The 20,914-nt window shown below is 66.3% G+C and overlaps 1 protein-coding gene across 1 annotated transcript in view; it reads right to left on the reverse strand.

Moving 5' to 3' along the window:
* Positions 1 to 14,164, reverse strand: part of CFAP74 (cilia and flagella associated protein 74) — a 40,218-nt gene extending 26,054 nt beyond the window's left edge. Inside the window, exons 1-15 of the mRNA XM_036025102.1 lie at positions 14,053 to 14,164; positions 12,826 to 12,910; positions 12,549 to 12,692; positions 11,592 to 11,735; positions 10,728 to 10,832; positions 10,090 to 10,263; positions 9,329 to 9,439; positions 8,961 to 9,063; positions 8,251 to 8,408; positions 6,935 to 7,133; positions 5,647 to 5,805; positions 4,330 to 4,503; positions 3,829 to 3,947; positions 2,747 to 2,813; positions 2,014 to 2,103 (exon numbers count right to left, since the gene is read on the reverse strand). Of these exons, the coding sequence (XP_035880995.1) occupies positions 2,014 to 2,103; positions 2,747 to 2,813; positions 3,829 to 3,947; positions 4,330 to 4,503; positions 5,647 to 5,805; positions 6,935 to 7,133; positions 8,251 to 8,408; positions 8,961 to 9,063; positions 9,329 to 9,439; positions 10,090 to 10,263; positions 10,728 to 10,832; positions 11,592 to 11,735; positions 12,549 to 12,692; positions 12,826 to 12,910; positions 14,053 to 14,164 (1,944 nt within the window). The remainder of the gene's footprint in view (positions 1 to 2,013; positions 2,104 to 2,746; positions 2,814 to 3,828; positions 3,948 to 4,329; positions 4,504 to 5,646; positions 5,806 to 6,934; positions 7,134 to 8,250; positions 8,409 to 8,960; positions 9,064 to 9,328; positions 9,440 to 10,089; positions 10,264 to 10,727; positions 10,833 to 11,591; positions 11,736 to 12,548; positions 12,693 to 12,825; positions 12,911 to 14,052) is intronic.
* Between the last annotated feature and the right edge of the window lie 6,750 nt (positions 14,165 to 20,914).

Here is a 20,914-nt window from a genome sequence, read left to right on the forward strand (position 1 = left end):
GGGGCGGGGCCGCAGGGACCCCCGCAGGCGCGCTCCCTCCTTCCTTCTCAGCACCGAGCGCCTGAGGTGCAGCTGGGCGCAGCGCGGCCCTGGAAAGGCGTGAGGGACACTGAGGACACTCCCAGGAGGGCAGAAGCGGGGGCTCCCTGCAGGACCCCAGACGACGCCCCTGCAAGACACGTTCAGGGAGCCCGCAGGGGACGGGAAGGGACTCGGTGGGGACGGGGCGGCGCCAGGAGCTGCGGACGCGGGCAGCTCCCAAGGCCAGGGCTGCGCGACGCCAGGGTGCGCCCCGCGATTTGTCCCCGGCGTGGTCTCAGAGACCGGCGCCGATCCGTCACGGTCCTCGCCCGGGAAAACGTTCCGTGGCTTTCGGAGACAGGAAGTGGGGGTGGGGCCGACGCACGGAACGCGCCGCTCACTGGCCTCCCGTGCGCGCTCCCGCGGGGTCACACCCGCGACCTCCCGGTGCACAGCACCGCACCCAACCGACCGGGCCGCACCAGCCAGGGCCAAGCTAGTGATTTTTAAAATGCATTTTTCTATTACTTACGTAGAAAGCAAATTACGGAGTTACAAACAAAAGTTACAGGAACACTAGCTTTTAGGCTAATTGCTTTTCTTAAAATAAAAAAAAAACGACCAGCCCTGGCTGGTGTGGCTCAGTGGACTGAGCCCCCGCGGCCTGTGAACTAAAAGGTCAGCAGTTCGATCCCCAGTCAGGGCACAGGCCTGGCTTGCAGCTGGGCACCCGGTTGGGGGCGCGGGAGAGGCACACACACTGATGTCTCTCCCTCCCCTCCCCCTCCCCCTCTCCAAGGTCAGTAAGCAGGTCCTCGGGTGAGGACAGGGCAAGTTACTAGTTTCTCACTGGACACAAGACACATGGAGATGCGGTTTGTGACTCCGAGGACAGAAAGGGGTGGGGCGGGGTTCCGGGGCCACCCACGGGGGGGTACCACTTTAGGGTGTTACGTGCAATCCCCGTGGCAGCCACACACAACACAGGAGGGAGGACACCTAAGAGGAAACGAACGGAAACGTCTCTCCAGCAGACCCAAGCAAACACAAAGGGCAGGGGTGCGGGAAAGGAGGCTGCGGGGCACAGGGAAGGACGGCACAGCCCGGCGGCTGCAGGCCGACCCGCCCTGGAGCGGAAGGAAACCGCGCCTTCCGCCTGAGCGGCCGGACCGCACCGCGTGCGCACGACCCGAGGGAGCCAGGCCCACAGGGGCTGTGGGCTGCCGCCTGCACGAGGCCCTCGGAGGGGTGGGCCGCACAGAGGCAGAAAGCCGCCGGGCCGGGGGAAGGGCGGGGGCGGGTGCCCCCGGGGCCGGAGCCTCCACGCACTCAGGGACCCGGCCAAGCGAGAGGGTGGGCGTCCGCACAGCCCTGCGCATGCGTGTGTCGCCCCGCACCGCTCACTCGCGGGCCGCCGCCCTGCCCGGCGCTGTGCTACTGCGTGTCCCCGCCACGGCAAGAGCCCGAAGAGAAAGAGAGAGGGACCCAACAACGGACAGTGAAACACCACGTGCAGTCTTGACTGTACCCTGGCCCAGAACACCAGCAATGGAGGGTGGTCTGGGGACACCCGGGCTCAGCGGAGTGATACCCGGGGAGGTCGTTAGCGTCGCTCGTGCAGACCACGTCCTCACGGCCTGGTGCCCTCGGCCTGCGGGCGGGGGGACCTCTCGGTCCCGGTACGGGGCGGAAGACCTTGCCGTGTGGCCAGCGGGGCTGACGGACACGAGGAGGGGTGAGCCCGGGGGAGACCTGCAGCGGGCCCCAGCGGCGGCGGGACTGCCCCCGTTTCCCAGTGTGGGCGGCGGTGCACACCCTTCTCAGCGGGCCCGGCTGGCGGCCACGGAGCCCCACCTGCCCGGAGCTGCCGCTGGGCCTGGGGCCGGGGGCGGAGACCCGGTCCCTCCCGCCCTCCCTCGGGACACACGCCGCACACCCGCGCTGCCCACCAGACCTCCCGGAAAGCCCCGGCTCGGCCGGCCCAGAGCGTACAGAGCACTGCTTGGTGGAGCACTTCAGCGGGACGGCGAACGGGCCCGTCTGCGCCAGGAACGCGATGCTCCCGTCCAGGTCCTTGTTGATCTGAAAGACACAGCCCGACCAGCAGAGCGCTCGTGGCCCTCCCGGGGACGCGGGCGACCTCTGGTGCGCACAGTCCAGGCCTGGGCCCGCCGGCTGCCGGCCGAGCACCGGTGGCCCCAGAGGGTCCCAGCCTGGCCAGAGCCCGAGGGACAGCCCCTTGCAGACATCCCGACAGGGGGCTCACATTGGTCACACCGCCGCTGGGAGCCAGACAGCCCCGCGGTTCTGCCCAGCAGTTGGGGACACCCAGAGTACACGATAAAAATAAAACAGCGAGCCCTGGCTGGCATAGCTCAGTGGATTGAGCTCGGGCTGCGAACCAGGCTTCGCAGGTTCGATTCCCAGTCAGGGCACATGCCCGGGTTGCAGGCCATGGCCCCCAGCAACCGCACATGGATGTTTCTCTCTTTCTCCCTCCCTTCCCTCTCTAAAAACAAATAAATAAAGTCTTCAAAAAAAAAAAAGAAATAAAACAGCAACGGGGGCCCCGCCTGAGCCCCCCAAGTGGCCGTGCGCTGTCCTCCCTCATGACGTGTGTCCACAGAGCTCAGGAACAGCCGGAGGCCGATGCCACGCCCGCCCTCTCGACGGGGCGCGGAGAGCCCCCTTTCACGTCTCCTGCTGTGGGAACCGAGACACTCACCATGGGCTTGAAGGTGACGAGCACGTCGCAGGACATGCCGGCCGACATGGGGCCAGGGGGCTCGAAGCTGTGGGCACAGAGACACGCGGCACACCTGTGGTTCCGTCTCTCCAGAAGGCGGCTGCTCCCGGGGCCGCCAGGGCCGCCCAGCCCCAGGCGGGGAAGCCCTGCAGAGTGGCCCCTGCCTAGCGCTGCTGGGCGGACGGCCCCTTCCCGCTCGTCCGGGTGCTGCGCCCCGCTGCCTCCCAGGGCTCAGCCTGCAGGGGCCCTGCAGTGACATCCGAGTGGGCGGGTGGTGCATGAAGGAAGGAGGGAAGGAAGGAGGGAAGGAAAGTGTGGGTGGGCAAAGTCCCCAGGGGCCAGCGCCTGCAGGAAGGCTGCTGTGGGGCCTACAGTGGCCGCAGTGGCCCTGGGGACGAAAGCCAGGCCCAGGGCCGGGGCCCAGGGCCAGGCCCAAGGGCCCGGAGCTTTAGTGCCAATGAGAGGGGTGGGTGCTGGGGAGGGAGCCCCAAGTTCAGGAACGAGCTCCTCCGCAGGGAGACATGGAGGGGCCGGGGCTGTGGACCCCGGGGCGGGGGATGCTCCCCAGAGGAGCCAGCCCAGCACGACGGGGGCCAGAGCCCTGAGCTCCAGGTGGCAGCGTCACCGACTGAATGAACAAGGGGCCACGGCGTGAGGAGGGGACGGGACGGGGCGCTGGGGAAACAGCTCAGGACTCTGGAGGCGAGAGGCACGGCACCTGCGGTCGGAGACCTGGTGGGAAGTCAGAGCAGCTGCTCCGAGGCGGCCCGGGGTAGGCGTGACAGCTAAGGGGGACGGAGCAGCTGGCGCGCCCCACCCGTGCGGCCAGGGGAGGGCCGGGGGCGGGCTCCGGCCCAGGGGATGCAGGGCGAGCCGCGGCCCTGGGAGAGAGCGGTAGCAGCGGGGACAGCTTTCTGAGCCCGAATCCCAGGGCGGGAAACGGGGCGGCGCCCAGCGCCACTCGGGCAGCAGCCACAGAGACCCCCAGACACGGAGCCAGAGCCCCCGGGGGCAGGGGCGACAGCAGCCGCGGCCAGACGGGACTGGCCCGCGCCCCTCACTCGATGTGGATGAAGTCCCGCAGGTGCTGGTCCACGCCCTGCAGCCTGCAGTAGTTGATGGTGTAGGTGGCGTTGGTCAGCGTCATCTTCTTCTTGTACACTCGGCCGACGTCGAAGTCCTGGGGACACCAAGAGACAGTCGCCGGAGCGCCCCAGCGCTCACGTGGGAGGGGCACCCGGCGCCGCCCAGAAGGTGGTGCGCGGCCGGCGACGTCTGGGGAAGGCTGCCCCTCCGAGGGCCACGAGGGGCGTGTGCCCGGCTGGCAGAGTCCAGGCAGGAAGCGGCCTCCCGGGGACCAGAGGTGCAGCCAGGAGGGGAGGTCTGGGCAGCACCCCAGGGCCCCCGGCCCCTCCATGCTCCCACTCACTGCAGCACTGCGCCCGGGAAGGCCCACCCCCCCGGGAAGGACCTGGTTGCCCCCAGCACCGGGCAAGCACAGGGGTGTGCTGTGGGCCCCCCACCCCGGCCCTTCTGCGGCCCGGGACCCCCGGCGGGCTCGCCTTGAAGTGGATGACCTTCGGCTTGCTGTTGAAGGGGCAGCCCTTGAACTCGCGCCCCGACACCACCTGCTTGTGGATCAGCCCGCCTCGCAGCCGCTCCATGGTGCGGGCCAGGATGTCCTTGTCCGTCTTGGTCCCTCCCACGGGCTTTCGGTCCACGTCCTCCTTGGACACCTGGGGGCCACAGGGACAGCGGCCTGCCCTGGAGAGGGAGGCCTGGCGGGGCGGGGGGCCGGGGGAGGGAGGCAGGAGCGAGCAGCACAGCCAGGCCAGGAAGGCCGGGCCAGGCCACAGCCCCACAGGGAGCCAGCCGCCAGAGAGGCCTCACCACGGAGGAGGAGGAGGAGGAGGAGGAGGGGACCCGGAGGCAGCCCGGCGCCCGGCAGCTCTCCCGGGGTGGCCGCCAGGTGGGGGGGGCCTGTGCTGTGAAATCGGCCCCAGGGACAGTCTTCACGTGGTCTCTCTCGGGGGAAGCGCATTCTCTCCAGGAGAGAGACGGACTCGGGGCCTCCAGGACACGGGGACGAGAGCCGTTCCGGGGTCTGCCTCCCGGGAGTTCTGTGGGTCCGTCCACTCGGGGTCCCGGCTAGGTCAGCAGGCGCTGCTGCTGGCTGAGGGGCTGCGTGTGCTGCGGCCCTCGCCCCGCCCCCCGGCCCCAGCTCGAGCTGGGCCACCCTGCTCTGGGGCCCGGCCGGCTGGGCTCCCCCAGAGCCAGCAGCACCAGCGTGGGTTTGCCCTGGCCGTGATAGGAGCCAGTCCGTTCCCAGGCCCAGCGTGGGTGAGGCCCACCCCAGGGTGCAGCCTGGCCTTGGCCGGTTGCCGCAGGGACTCGGCACAGCCGGTGGCCGCTGTCCCGGGGGTGCCCCAGACATCGGCTAACTCCCCGGCTCACGGAGCTGCGTCTGCTCCTTTAGAGGCACAGTGGCCAGCGCCCTGGATGGCCAGTGTGCCTTCAGAAAGATTGTCAGGCAGATCGTGAACTTGTGCCTCTTCCTGGAAACACGTTTGCCCAAGACTAAGCAGGACGAGATTAGGCACCGTCCCACCCTCGCGTCCCCTGACTGCGTCCCTGCACCTGTGGCCGCCCCACGAGGCGGGGGTGGGGGGGAGTTTGGGATCGTGGCGTGCACACTGGTCCCCGGAAGGCTCTGGGGCGGGGAGATGGGTTCGGGGGAGGGAGAGCCCTCAGAGCGGCAGTCCCGGGCCGGGCCAGGACCAGGGCGCTGCACGGGGCCCGGGAGGACACTCGGGAGACGCAGACAGCGGGGGACGACGGCCCAGCGGCAGGGACCGGGAAGCAGGTGAGCGGGCGGGTACCTGGTGCCGCTCATGGTCCTTGTCCCACAGCCCGGGGATTTCCGGCTCCGCCAGGGTGTCCTCCTCCCCGCTGGCGCTCTCGGGGCGCGCCTGGACGGACTCGCTGGACATGCTCTGCACCATCTGGGAGGGCTCAGGGCCGGGAGCGCCGTCGTCCTTCTGGTCAGGGGCAGGGGCAGGGGCAGGAGCGGGCTGCACCAGCAGGGAGGGAAGAGACCCCCTCCCCTTCCTAGAGGCCGGGGCCCCCACTGCTCCCTAAGTTTCCCACTGAAAACACAAGTGTCTTTGTCAACTGCTGCACGTTTTTCCCCAGCGCCCACAGAGGCAGCCTCTTGCCGACGGCTGTGACCCTCAGCTGCGTGGCGTCTCCGGTTGTCCCGGAAACCACCACCCCTGGAAGGGCCCTCGTGGCTCAGGGGACAGAGCGCGGGGCCCGCGCCAGACGGGGCGTGAGAGGGAGGTCGGGGTAACGGAGGGGCCCCCGGGGGAACAGGGCAGGGGCGCCTCCTGGCGGCGGCTGGTCAGAGGCTGCGAGAGGGGGTGAGGGCAGGGGGCTGCGAGCCCCGCCCGGGCCCGGGGAAGACCTAAGACGCACGTGCGGACCCCACGGGGCCCAACACAGAGAAGCCCGAGGGGCCTTCCTGGCAGCGTGTTCGGTGGACCCTCGGGTGCCGGGGTCGCTGCAGTCACGGCGAGGGACAGGAAGTGCCCGGCGGGGCTCAGGAGGGGCTGCTGCCCTCCCTGCCCCACGCCCTCGGGCGGCTGGCACAGAGCCAGCCCAGGCGGGAGGAGGGATGGGAGGGAGATGACCAGGAAAGCTGCCAGCCCAGGTGGGGGGCTGGAGTCCTTGGTCACAGGTGACGACCCACGCTGGGTGAGCGCGGCACCAACCTGGCCCTGGCCCTGGCCCTGGCCCTGGCCCAGGACTGACCTTCAGTGTTGACCTGCTAACTGGGGACAGGAGCGGTGGCCTGAGTCAGTGGCTCCCCTGGCTGATGAGGTGCAATGACCCGGGAGTCGTCCCCCTGCACCTGAGCTGTCACCCGGACGGGCCAGCTTCCAGGCGGACACCCTGTGGCCGGCCCCCCCCCCACCACACACCCGGGGCCCTGACACCACCCTGCGTCCCTCAGAGGGAGCGGTGGGGTGGGGGTGGCACTGGAACACTCCCCCTGCCCCCCGCTGGGGCTGCCTGTCCGGACAGGGGGCTGCCGAGGTGTTGCAGTCCCCGTGGTGACCCCCAGGGGCCCCTCTGCTCCCCTGCAGGGGCGCACGAGAGCCTGCTCACCTCCGGGCAGCAGGGGGCGCAGGGAGCCCCCCCCTCGCCGAGGCCGGCGAGGTAGTCCCACGTCTTGTCTCTCAGGGTCGGCCGGACCGCGGCTCGGGCCGGGGAGCGCGGCCGCCTCCTCCTGCTCTCCTCGGCCGCCTCCTTCAAGATCCGGCTCACGATCTCCTGCTTCCTGAGCCTCTGCTCCTCCTCAAAGGCGCTGGGGGGAGGCCGGGGGCTGAGAGCAGGCCGCAGCCCCTGGACCCTGCAGCCGGGCCTCTCCGGCCCTTCCCCGGCACAGGCCGGCCCAGCTGGCACCGGGTGCCCCTTGCCCCAGCCCTGCCCCCGGGCACCCGGGACGTGACCCTCCGCCCAGTCCAGCTCCCACAGTAAACCCTGACCCTCCACGGGCAGCCCCTGCTCCTGGGGTCCAGGCTGGTGGCCAGGGTGCCCCGCCGCAGCACCGGGGGGAGGCCACTCCTCCCCTCCCTCAGCTGCTTCCCTGGGCCCCCCCCCCCCCCCCGGTGCCAGGCCTGCCCCCGACTGAGGGACTCAGAGGCGGGCAGAGCTGCCCGGGATGCCCCCCAGGGCGCAGTGTTGGCAGGGTTCTGAAGGTGACCCTCAGGGCCCGCGACTCCCCACGGCTTCCCAGCGAGGGGACCAGGAGGCCACGCCTGGCTCAACCCGAACAGCAAGCCTTTGGGGGAGTGGGGGTGGGGACCGGGAGTCGGAGAAGGACAGGCCCTCCAGACAGGGCTGGAGAGGGGATGGGGCAGAGACCTGGGCCCAGGGTCTGAGGAGGCCACTCCTGGGCGAGGCCCGTGGGGCCCACGTCGCCCAGGGCAGGTGCCACCGGGGGAGCTGTGTACAGGGGCCTGCAGGGCCAAGGGGGGCCTCAGGGCGAATCCCAGGGGTGTGGGCTGAGCTGAGAAGGCAATCCTAAGCTCTGCTCTGGGGGAGGCAGAGGGTGATGCCCGAGCCAGGCAGCTGCAGTGCCCGGGGGCAGGGCGGGGGGAGCAAGGAGGGGCCTGGAGCAGCTTCTGAGAAAGCAGGTCAGGACCCTGAGGGTCAGCGCCAGGGGCAAGGGGGGCCCACGGAACTATGCCCCGAGGCCCAGAAGGGGCCCTGCCTGTTTGGGTGAGGTGAGGGGCAGGGGTCCGGAAAGGGGGGTGTGGAGGGAGGGGCTTGGCAGAAATAGGGAGGGCTGAAGCCCTGTGGCTGTATCCTGCAGGCCTGTCCTGGGGAGGCCCAAGGAGAGATGGGTACCCCTCGCCCCCCGCCACCCCCTGGCTCCTGCAAGATCCCGCCGACCGGGCAGGCACCTTCTGTGCCCTCACCGGTTCTGGGCCTCCAGCTCCTGGCGCCGGTGCTGGTGGGAGAGGTGCTTGAAGGCGTCCCCCCCCTGGGCCACGATCGCCTGCTTCTCAGCTTGGGTTTTCTGCTCGGCCAGCTCTGCCTTGGCCTGACCCCACGCCTGAAACTTCCGGAGGGTTTCCTTGGGGACAGAAGACACCGAGGTCACAGCACCAGCATGGGGGCACGCGCACACCGGAGCCCTCCCCGCCTGGGCCCGCAGGGAGGCCAGAGCCTGCTGTCCCTGCGGCTGTGGCTGGCCAGCCCACCTCCGCTCCCTGGCCCTTCCTGGCCAACTTTGTGCGGGCCGTGCCCCGCCCCCCATCTCTGCTCTCCTGGCCAGCTGCACACCCCCGGGCCCCAGGGAGGTCGCTTCCTCCAGGAAGACCTCGTCTTTCCTCGTCCCAGAGGACGAGGCCCCACGGGCACGAGACCGCTGCCTTCCTGCTTCCCGACCCTCTGCCTGGCCAGGAGTCCGGGGCGGGGGGGGACGCTCCGTATGTCCCCACGGGGCAACCGAGTCTCTCGAGGAAGACTTGGGAAGCACTTCTGAGGAGCAGGGTTCACAAAGCTGAGCAGGCCGCTGCCTGCATGGGCTGGGTTGGGGTCCCAGGAATGGGGGTGGGGGAGGGTGGGGCCGTGAGGCTGCGGCGCTGGGTGGGCGGGGCCGTGGGGGGGTGGGGCAGGCACCCACCCGGTTGGCGGTGATGCTGTTTTTCAGGGCCAGCACGGCGTCCATGCGCCGCCTCAGGTGCTCGCGGGTCTGCACCTCCTGCTCCCGCTCCCGCTCCCGCACCCTGCGGAAGGGGCGCTGTGAGCGGGTCCCGCCCACCAGGAAACCCGAGTGGGGACGCTGAGGGGCACGGACAGAGCGGGGCCGACGCCCGTGTTTCCGGGCTGGAGGCCCATGCGTCCTGTGGTCCTGTGCTGGACACGCCAGGCGAGCAGCTCACAGCCAGAGACACGGAGTCGCTCTTTCCCGACGGTGACGTGAGGACTGAATGGCAAACAGGCAGGCGGGCGGCTGGGCGCCCAGACCCCCCCGCAGCCCGGCACACGGACCTTCCCAAGGAGGCCTTCAGGAACTTCACCGCCGCCCGGTGGCTCTTCCTGGCGTCGTCCAGCAGCTGCTGGTGCCGGAGCCCGTTCTCCCTCTGCAGGTGCAGCGCCTTCCTGCGGGCCGCACACAGCACTGACCCCCAGCTCGCGCCCGCCTGCCCACTGCCCGCCCACTGCCCTCGGCAATGCAGGGCAGACCGGGCTCCACGGGCAGCAGGTCAGGGGCCTCTTGGGGAGCCCCAGAGCGGCTGGGGGAGCCTGGGGACCAGGGCCACATGGGCGAGGGCCCAGAGGCTCAGAACCCACAGAGGGGGCAGCCGGGTGAGGCCAAGGTTGGATGAGGCAGCGCGGGGTGGTGCCTCCTGGCTTCCAGGAGGCCCCCGGATGAAGGTGGAGCCGAGTGACGGGGGGAGAGGCTGGGGACGGAGGGGACACACACACACAGAGGCGGACACCCAGGGGCCAGAGGCGTACGCACACCCTCCGGGTGGCAGTGCTGGGTCCCACGGCCTGTGACGCGTTTAGGGATGCATGGTGGTCCTGCCCAGAGTCAGGGGACGGGACGTGCAGGGACTCAGCCTCAGGCGCACCGGGAGCCAGAGTGGGGAGTGGGGCATGGGGCGTGGGGAGGGTGTCTGCGGGTCCCGGACAGGGGGCTGTAGCCCGGAGCTGGGGGTGGGGGGAGGCAGGGCTGTGGCGGGCGGGACCCCAGACAGGAGGCCAAGGAAGAGGTGAGGCGGGGCCTGCAGGCCGGGGCCGCCCACCTGGCCCTCAGCAGCCGGTTCCGCTCCGCCTTCCTCTCGGCCGCCTCCTCCCGGCGCAGCTGCTCCGCCGCCCGCACCTGCCGGCGCCCCCTGGCGGCCTCCACCTCCTCCTGGGCGGACTTCCACTCCGCCTGCAGCCGGCCCTCCCGGATCTCGATGTGCCACATGGCGCGCCTGGCGAGCGAGCGGCCTTTCTCTTTGTGTCGGCAGAGGGGCTGGCGGCCCGGGTCACCCACCCCAGGGATCTGGGAGGGCCGGGGCACCCCGCACCACCAGCGGCCACCGGGCACATCTGGCGGGCCAGCGCCCCCTCGAGTCCAAGGGGGAGGGGCCTGCGGTCGCTGGAGCCCAGGCCCGCCCACCACTGGCTCGGCAGCTCGCCCCTGCCCCCCTCGACCGAGTCCGACCCGGTGGGGCCTGGCTCTCCACTTCTCAAGTGTCCGGGGCTGGGGGCGGGGCTACCTTCGAAAGGGGCGCCGCTGCACTGGGAGGGGGCGGCTGGGAGCCACAGGCAGGGGAGGGGGCGGGCCGGGGCCCCAGGGGCAGAGGCCAGGGTCCGGGCACGGCGGGGGGCGCGGCAGGCGTGGTGAGCTCAGGTCTCCGCGCAGGCAGACGGGCGGAGCGGCCCCCGCACTCACTCGCTCTCCCTCAGCACGGCCCGGATTTTCGACTGCAGCTCTCTCTCGTTCTCCAGCTCGGCGCCCAGGCGCCTGCACACGGCCTGGAGGCGGCCCACGGCGGCGCTGAGAGCCGCGGCGACGGCACCGGGAGGACAGCGGGAAACGTGTCAGGGCCTGAGTCTGGGGAGCAAGCCCCTGCGCGCCGCTCCAGGCGGGGGCGGGGCGGTTCCCCCGGTGGGCAGCCCCTGGGAGCAGCAGGGACCCCCCAGGTTTGGGGCCGGTGGGCTCGGTGAATGACTGAAGCAGCCGAGTGGCCGACAAGCCGCTGAGACCCGGTGTGGGCTGTTCTCACTTCACTCCCTCCTCCCTCCGGGAGCTGCGGGCTCCGGGGACACTGCAGCCGCCTAACCCTGAACCCCTTCTGATCCCAGGCCAGGCGGGGCCATTTCCGTCTGAGGGGGAGGGGTGGGCGGCCTGAGAGGTGGACGGCCCCATGGGGCCTCCTCGCCTGGGCGAAGCCAGCCCTGGGGGTCATCCCCTGCCCCGCCCCGCACCGCCCCCAGGACGCTGGCCCCTCTCCCTGGGTGGCTCCAGCGGGCTTCACGTTCTCACGACCCAGAAAGTTCTTTCCCCGTCACCGCACAGCAGCTTGTGTTTGTCACCGGGACCCAGTCCGGAGGTCACTTCCTCGGGGAGCCCGCCCCTGGCCACCTGCTTCCGAGTGACCAATCTCTTGGCCTCACAGCCACCAGCTTCCAGCCCCTGTGACCAGCCGGTGGTGGCCGTCCACTCTGGGTCACGTCCCTTTCTCACACTCGGCGGGAGGCGGGTCTCTCGCCCGGCCGCCCGGCCGCCCCACCGGCCCCCAGAGCGAGGACCTACACGTTGTGGGCCTCTCTCTCCGCCTGCGTCTCCGCCGCCACGCTCTGCTGCTGCTTGGTGAGGAGGTCCGTCCGCCCCCAGCAGGCCTGCAGCTCCTCCCTGGGGTCGAGGCCAGAACCTGGGGAAATGGCCTGGAGCACCGCCCTCGCGTCCCCCGCCCCCCATGGCCTCCCCAGGAGCCCCCGCTGACCCCGCCGCCCCCGGCCTCAGCAGGCGGCCCCGGCCAGTGGCTGCGGCCGTGCCCTCTCTCCCAGGGGTGTCTCCAACAGCCCGCCACGCGTGCAGGGTCTGCTCTGTTTTCTGAAGACCCTGGCAGGGGGCCACCCATGTGACCTGCACCCCAACGGGGGTGACCGTGCACCAGCACAAACACGGAGCTCAGGCCCTGAAGAGCCCCCCGGGAGGCCTGGGGGCACAGGGGGCACCGCCTGTGCCTCATCAGGGGTCCAGACCATGGGACAGCCGGACCCACGCGGGGCCTGCAGCGGACCCTGGCTCCAAACGTCCCTCCATGGGGCGCCTGGCCCAGCGGTCACAACAGCAGAGCAGGGCTCACAGCACCGGCTCCGAAGGGCGTCTGGGGACAGCCGTCCGAGGCCCAGAGGCCACGACGGGGGGGGCCTGGGACTCCAGGGGCCACGGAAGCGTTGGGGAGTAAAGGGCCGTGATGCCCGCACCTTGCTCTCAAAGGACGTGTAGCAAAGAACCTCCTCGGCCCCGCCCAGAAAGAAGGGCCGTGGCCCCGCCCAGAAATGCGAGCACCCAGGCAAGGCAGTGGGAGGCCGGCGGCGACACACGCGCGGCCGAGGGGCGGCTGCGCAGCTTGTTTCTGGCTTCCCCGTGTGCCCATGGGGCTCCTTCTCGGACACGCGGGGAACGCACGGAAGGCGCCGCTGCCGACCGGGCAGGGACGTGGCCGGGGCGCACGCGCGCCTCCGACCCCCCGAGCCGGCTCACCTGGCCTTCTGGATGGAGAGCTCCCCGTCCGCGCGCTGCTGGGCCAGGTCGCTCAGCTCCTTCCGCAGGAGAGCGGCCCGAGCCCGGTCCTGGGAGGCCGCCTTGCCCCGTCTGTCGGCTCCGGCCCCATGCGCGCTCTCGGGACTGGTGTGGAGAGGACACCGGCTGCCACCGTGCGGCCGGCACGCCCTGCAGGACTTGTCCGCCCGCCATGCCCCACCCGAGTGCCCGGGCCCGGGGCTCGGGGGGACAGCAGCTGCCCACCCGTGTTCATTACCGGCAGTCTTCCGAGTCGGCCTGGGCCTCGGCTTCCGGAGCAGGGGCTTCGACCTGGAGCTCCGGGTCCTCCGGCTCATCGCTTCCTAGAAAGCAAGGTGACAAATTAAAAAAAAAAAAAAAATCAAGAAATTTAAAGCTGAAGCTCAAGAATAAATCCTGACAAGCTCGGACGTGGGCACCAATGGTGGTGGCATCCCAGAGCAGTGGCTCTCAAAGAATGCGAACCCTGGGGGGTCCCTAAAACCTTTCCAGGGGTCTGCACAGTCAGAACTGTTTTCACGACAATGCAAAACGTCGCCTGGCTTTTCCACCCCTGTTTCGCGAGCACCCAGTTTTCCAGGGGACACGTGACCTGCGACATCGCGGCAGGGGTGGGAACCCTGCCTCCTGCTGCAGCAGGCTCTGGTGTCCACATGGTAGGGTCACTGTCGCTGTTTCAAGTGAATCAGTGCAAGTCTCTTCAGCAACACGGGAAGCTACAGCCGACACGGGCGGCCAGCTGCTCGGGCCGTGGTGGCGGGCAAGCCTGCAAAGGGCTGCCGGGTCGGCAGCCGGAGGACGCCGTGGACGCCGCGGGTCTCCGCGGACCCGGCCGGAGGGGGCGCTCGAGAGCACCGACACGCAGTCACCGGAGCAGGAGGGGAGCCGGTGGCGAGAGAGACGCACCACGCTGGGGGGATGGGGCAGCGCCGAGTGGGCGGGGCGGGGGGCAGGAAACCGCGTTGTTCCCGGGGCCCCTCCGGAGCACCAGGGGGCTTGTCTGAGAAAAACCTCAGACCACTCGAAATTAAAAAAAAAAAAACAAAAAACCCAGACCAGTGTGGCGCAGCGGGTGGGATGTCAGCCCAAAGACCTGAAGGTCGCTGGTTCGATTCCTGGTCAGGGCACGTGGTTCTGTCCCCGGCTGGGTGCGCACGTGAGGCAACTGATCTGTGTTTCACTCCTCCTCTTTCTCCCTCCCTTCCCCTCCCTCTAAAAATAAATAAACAAAATCTTTTTTAAAAATCTAAAAGCCTCCAGGAAAAAAAAAAGTAGGCCACACTCAAAGGGCCGGGATAAAAACGGCGTTTCGTCCTCAGCGGAGGAGCTGGGGACCAAACTCTGCGGCTGCCGCGTCCCAGGCGCTCGGCCTCGCTTTGCCCGGGAGAGATGCCGCGTTTCAGAGACGCCGCCGCTGCGGAAACGGAGACGGGAAGGGACTCGAGCGCTGCCCCCCCTCCCCCACCTTCCGGCTGCGGAGCCGCGCGGGCTGGGGACCGACCTGCGGCACCGTCCGCCCCTGGTGACGCCTGGTCCAGCCGCCCCGCCTCGGGGCGCAGACGCGCACCCTCTTCCATCCTGGGAGGCAGGGATTAGCTGGAAAAAAGTACAAAGCACCAGTGAGCAAGCGCACGCGCTAGTAAAGAAGAGCCTACGCGGTTGGATTTCACGCGAGGTAACAACTTCTCTTGCACAAAGATCTCCCGAAAAGGAGCAGACGAGCCAGGGCGGAGGGAACACCGCGGCGTGGACGCCAGACACAGGGCCTGGGTCCGGGACACGCAAGGACCCTCGAGGCCCACAAAGACGCCCAAACGCCACCCGAGGGGCGAGCTGTGGGGAACGGGCACTGCGGCGGGAGACGGGCAAACAGCCGTGCGCCGGGGAAACCGCGACACCACCGTCACCTGGGGAACGCGGGTCAGACCACCACCGCCAGGGGATCACCGTAGTAGGATCCTCCGAGAGGGCTCAGCGCGGGCCGGCGTGCAGACCTGCCGGCCGCTCACACGCGGCAGCTGAGGCACCGCGGGCAGCTGCTCGGAAACACGCACGACCACGGACCCAGCCGGCCCACACGAGGTTCCTGCTTACAAAGGGGAGTTCACAAAAGGTGACTCCCGGTCGAGATGGCGGCACAGGCACACACGGCTCGCCTCGGAGCACAACCCCGTCGGAATGACAACCAAGTTACAGAGCAGCCGCCACTCAGGAATCGAGTTGGACGGAAGCTGACAGCTACAGAATTAGAGAAACCACGTCGTCCACACCGGCAGGAGGGGCGCGGACGCGGAAGGGGCTGGTCCCACGTCCACGTGCGGTGGGTGAACGTTCAGGAGGGTTACCTCGGGAGCGAGGGGTCCCAGCCCCACACCAGGCCCCCCAGCCCGGGGTCCCAGTGCCCGAAAGGTAAGTCCCCACAACTTCTGGCTGCAAAAACCAGTGGGGATTGAGTTGGTGGAAGAAACAGCTGGAGCCCCAGGCAGCTCCCCTTAAAGAGCCCACCCACGGACTCACTCAGGCTCACTCCCCCTGAGCTCCGGCACCGGGGTAGCAGCTGGAAAGGCACCAGGGGCACGCAGGGAGGAACTGGGGTGTCTGGTACCAGGGCGAGAGCTGGGGGACAGTTTTCTCCCAGACAAAAATGAGAGCAGAGGCCACCGTCCCCTTTCGGAGCCCTCCCCCCGCAGAGCCGCAGAGCCGGCAGGCAGATGCCCAATCTGAGGGTCCATCGACCTGGCTGACACTGTTGGCACTACCCTGGAGGTCCCCAGACGTTCTGCCCCACCCAACAAATGGGCCCACCCAAGCTGCTTTTCCATAGGAGTGGCTGGTCTTGGCTCCTGCTTCACAGCTTCCCAAATCCTCTCAAACGAGCAACAGCCAGCCTCAGTGAGCCCCAGGCCCAGCACTAGCAGCAGCAGCCAGCCTGGATTCACAGCTTGGCTTTGCCTGGGAACCTCCAAGTTCAGTATAAGCGGTAGCCGTCTCAGACTGCTGCCTGGGGCAGAACACAGGTGGGGGCTGACCTTGGCCTGCACCACCCTGGAAACCCCAGTAGAAAGAGCACCCAGTGGACAGCTGCAGACCACGTCGGAGCACCACCAACCCTGCCCCCACACAGCTGATCCTCCATGGAGGGCAGAGGGCGGTGGTCAGTGGTCACAGCCAGTCCTTGCAGCTGACTGGCCTGGGTAAATCCCTCCCATTGACCTGCCAAAAGTAACCAAGGTTCAACTGTAAGAGGAGGGTGTAGTTAGGCCACACAAAGGACACACCTTGAGTGCCCAGCTTGGGTGATAGGGGAGGTTGTGCCACTGGTCCCTACAGGACACCTACTACATTAGGCCACTCTACCGAGACACAGAGTCAAAGCAGCTCTTCCTAAGACATAGAAACAAACACAGGGAGGCTGCTAAAATGAGGAGACAAAGACACATGGCTCAAATGAAAGAACAGATCAAAACTCCAGAAAAAGAGCTGGAATAAGTGGCGATAAGCCATCTATCAGATGCAGAGTTCAAGACACTGGTTGTAAGGATGCTCAAGGAACTCAGTGAGGACTTCGGCAGCATAAAGAAGACCCAGACACAAAAGATACACTAATCGAAATAATGAACAATATACAGAGAAACAACAGTAGGGTGGATGAAGCTGAGAATCATATCAATGATTTGAAAGATAAGGAAGCAAAAAACACCTGGGCTGGCGTAGCTCAGTGGATTGAGTGCGGGCTGGGAACCAAAGTGTCCCAGGTTTGATTCCCAGCCAGGGTACATTCCTGGGTTGCAGGCCATAACCCCCAGCAACCGCACATTGATGTCTCTCTCTCTCTCTCTCTCTCTCTCTCCCCTTCACTTCCATCTCTAAAAATAAATAAATAAAATATTAAAAAAAAAAAAAAAGGAAGCAAAAAACAACCAATTAGAATAACCAGAAGAGAAAAGAATCCAAAAAAAGCGAGGATAGTATAAGCATCCTCTGGAAAAACTTCAAAAGGTCCAACATTTGCATAATAGAGGAGCCAGAAGGAGAAGAGAAAGAGCAAGAAATTGGAAATTTATCTGAAAACACAATGATCAAAAGCCAAATTCCCTAACTTGGCGAATGAAACAGACACGCAAGTCCAAGAAGCACAGAGAATCCCAAACGAGATGGATGCAAAGAGGCCCCCTCCATGACACATTGTAATTAGCATGCCAAAGGTTAAAGGTGATGAGAGAATCTTAAAAGCAGCAAGAGAAAAGCAGTTAGTTACCTACAGGGGAGTTCCCATCAGACTGTCAGCTGATTTCTCAAAAGAAACTTTGCAGGCTGGAAGGGGCTGGCAAGAAGTATTCAAAGTCATGAAAGGCAGGGACCTACAGCCAAGATTGCTCTGCCCACCAAAGCTTTCATTTGGAATCGAAAGGCAGATAAAGTGCTTCCCAGACAAAAAACTAAAGGAGTTCATCATTGCCAAGCCATTGGTATATGAAATGTTAAAGGGACTTATTTAAGAAAAAGATCAAAATTATGAACGATAAAATGACAAAAATACAAACCTATCAAGAACTGAATCTAAAACACAAATCAAGCAAACACGCAGAGCAGAGACAGAGTCACGGATACGGAGAGGGTTTTGATGTTTGCCAGAGGGGAGGGGTGTGGGGGATGGGTGAGGGGACCGAGAAGCACAAACAGGCGTCACAGAACAGCCCTGGGGATGCACAGTGCCGTGTGGGAAACGGAGCAGCCGAAAACCAATACACAAGTCCCATGGGCGGGAACTAAGGAGGGGGGATGGCCTGAGGGCATGGGGGGTGCTGGGTGGAGGCGAGAAAAGCGGGGAAATTGGGACAACTATAGCAGCATCATCAATAAAATATAATTTTGAAAAAAGTTCACAAAAGCACCGTAGCAGAGTTTTATAGCAGCCGGCGGGCGGCAGCCCCGGCCTGGACACAGCCCCGTGGTCTGTCTCCCGAGGACAGAGGGACTCGTCCTGGCGCGCTCCTGCAGCGGAACCGCACTCGGGGACGACGGCAAGGAGTGAGGTCTGACACTGCGCAGACGGGCCCGGGACATCGTGCTGAATGAAGGACGCCAGGCCCCAGAGAGCGCGCCCGAAACCCAAAAGCAGGCGGCAGGGCAGTGCGGAACGAGGTGGTGGTGGCAGGACAGGACGCAGGCCCGGGAGGCGGGGCTAGAGGCAGGGATGGGGCGGGAACCCAGTGGGCGGGGCGGGGCGGGGTGCGGACGCTCCCGCGCACATTTCAGGTGGCGGGCACGCTGGTGCCTGCAGCTGTCACAACGCGGCGAACCAACACGTGAGACGCAGGTATGTTCCTGCACGTGAGGCGAGGAACACTCGTGGACGGGCGCGGAGTTTCAGAGCATCCGTCACCCTCTTCACATCGGGAACGCTGGGAGCTCACGGGGGGGGGGCGGGGGGGCGTGGGGGGGGGGAGAAGCGCAGCACGAAGGGTCCCCTTACACGCCGATGTCACGTGCGAGACGCTGCAGCTGCTGACAAGTGTGTGTCTTGCGGCTTCCTTTAGAAACTGCTTCTGGGTCATTCGCTGAAAAGGGTGCCCAAAGTCCAACAACGTCTCCCGGGAGCATCATCAATGATTCAGTGCCACAATGAACGTTTACAGAGAAACAGACGTGCGTTCAAGTCCCGAGAGGCAAAACTTGAGAGCATCTTGTAAAATACCAACAAGGGGTTCCTTCCTCTTGGGACACCCGTCCCCCTACGAATGGTGAGCGGCAGGGCTCGGAGGTCCCACGGGACCACGCGGTGGAAACCGCAGGGCTCTGGGCTCAACAATCCCAGGTGCCCGCCACGCGGAGCTCGGTCAGCGCCCTAGTGGACGACCACGGAACTGCACCCGAGCACAGCAGCCCATTCACCTCCCCCCCTACCGCCCCCGACATTCTCCGAACATCCGGTTTGGACCCCAGTTCCAGACCCGAGGCCTCTGACCCCACTGCATCCTTCCTGAGTGGCGGTGGGGGGCTCGGTTTCCTTGCCATGTGACTGGCCAAGGACAGGCACACGGGAGGAGAAACAGTTTCCACGCCACACGTGGGCAGCAGCGGACACCTGGGAGCCCGCCCGCAGGCGGTGCTGCCCCAGCCTCAGGCAGAGCCCCCTGCGCCCCCAAACCCTGACCCTGAAGTGGGGTCAACGACAGATTTGCTGCATGTGCTTGAGAGAAGCAGCTGGAATGCCCACTTTGGTTATGCGTCTGGCCCGCTGCCAACCACCACACTGAAAATAGCCAGAAATGCTGGATAGAGCTGTCTGTGAGTCGCTTCAAGAGCCTTGAAAAACTGACAAGAAATAAGAAATTATCAGGCCAGAATCTAAGTGAAGGCAAGAACATAAATAGATGGAATGACCGAGCTGGAGAAAAACTGAGCTGGATCCTACCGAGTTGGATTAAAAAACAGTAACAGAAAGTCCAACTCTACTGCTTCAAAAGAGACACGTAAAGATGCCCAGAAGCCCCTCGCGGTGGCGGTCAGGGAAAGGTGTGTCCTGGAGAGCCGGCGAGCAGGAAGCTGGTGGAGTCACCCAGGAACAGACAGGGCAGCGTCGGGCAAGAGGCGCTGTCACGACCCCGCCAACCCTCGGGGTCCCAGACGGGATCCGTGGGCTCTCCTGACTTCACGGGACCAGCTGGCAAAGCGTGCCTGACTTGGGCTGAGGGTGCAAGGCAGGGCCGCGTGCGGTCCGCTCCTGCCCGGCGGGCACGCGGAGGTTACACTGGGGAATGTCCCCCTGGGTAGGAAACACCTTCTCCAGTGCCTGGGGGTAACGGGCCACCACGTGGGCAACTACGAAATGTTTCAGAAGACTTTTTTTGTGCCGAACTTTCATGTAACTCTGGGACAGCTTGGAGAATGAAGAATGTCTACAGTAGATCATTTACATAAAGCCTACAGGGGGGTGAAAGTTAACATCGCTGTCTGGGACAGCGGGGGGAGGGGGTACAACTACAGAGCAGCCAGGAACTGGAGCCTCAGAAGTCGGCGTGTGGTTTCGGGGGACAGGCCTGCATGTGGCAAGGGTGGGCTGTGTCTGGGGTTGCTGACAAGGTTCCACTTCCAGGCTGGGGTGGTGGCTACTGCTGTTCGCTCTACGACCGGGCCTTACACGGCACACCTCAATTTCCACACCACGTGTCGGTGCGCGTCTGCCAGAGCAGCCCGGCACTCACTACGACGCTCCGGGTCCGGCGCCCGGTCGCTGTCCAAGGACTGTTTGCCGGGCACGGAAACGTGAGCGGAAAGGAGTGTTCGCGCTGGGAAAACACAGGTAAGGGCCTGTCCACTTCCCCAAACAGGTTATGCATTTAAAACCAAGTCGGGTGACTCCGGAACCGTCAGCTATCACCAGGTGGCCCTCGCTTTCGCCCGTCCGAACTCTCCGGGTGCCACCTTACCAGCAGGGCTGAGCTCCGCTCAGTAGTGTCTGGAAACGCGAAGTGAAAACACGCGGCTCCGCACAAAGCCCAGGGCAGCACCCGCGCCCGGGGCCGGGGCCCCTGCAAGTCAGCCAGCGAAGGTGTCGGTCTGAGCCTGGGGGGGCGGCCAGAGTCCCGGTGCCCAGTCCCAGGCTCCGTGCAAATCGACCCCGCTCCCGGCCGACCCGCCTGAGGTCTGGGTGGCGCCGGATCCGCGCAGCGAAAATCCCGACCACCACCCTCACGGCAGCTCCCCCTGGCAGCACCGGCCCCCTCGCCGTAGCTCTCCAGGCAGCTCGCAGCGCGGTTTGGGGCGGCAGCTCCATAGCAACGGACCGCTCCAAGGGAGAGGGAGGTGCTCGCGCCGCGCAGCCCCCCACCAGCCAATGGCTCGGTCCAACCGCCGCGCCGCTCCCGCGCTCGGAGGTGGTTTCGGTCCCGCGCGGGCGCCCCCACGCGGGCGCAGTGTGGCTGAGCTGGCGCGGCGCGCGCCGGGGAGCGCGGGAAGCTGAGATCCGCCGCCCCGTGGTTGTCGCGGGCTCCGGCCCCGCACCCCAAGTGGAGGCTAAGGCTAGGGGGTGGAGGATCCGGCGCGCCCCGGCCACCAAACTGTCACAGAGGAGCCCAGGGCCGCTCAGTGGCCTGGACGCCGTGCCAGCTGCTCTGAGGGTCTGGCCCGAACCTGTCGAAGCTCCAGTTAGTGCTGAGTTGAGAAACTGGAGAATTCACATAAAATCAGGACTGCCCACTCCTCTGAGGAAGGTGGTGGGGCTGTTGGGGTCAGTTCAACACCAACAGGAGCCCCCAGTTTGGGGTGCGGCGCAGAAACAAGCTGAGTGCGAACAGCTCCACCGTGAAGCAGCACGAGCACAG

Source organism: Phyllostomus discolor, chromosome 5, assembly GCF_004126475.2.
Source record: "Phyllostomus discolor isolate MPI-MPIP mPhyDis1 chromosome 5, mPhyDis1.pri.v3, whole genome shotgun sequence".
Taxonomy (NCBI): domain Eukaryota; kingdom Metazoa; phylum Chordata; class Mammalia; order Chiroptera; family Phyllostomidae; genus Phyllostomus; species Phyllostomus discolor.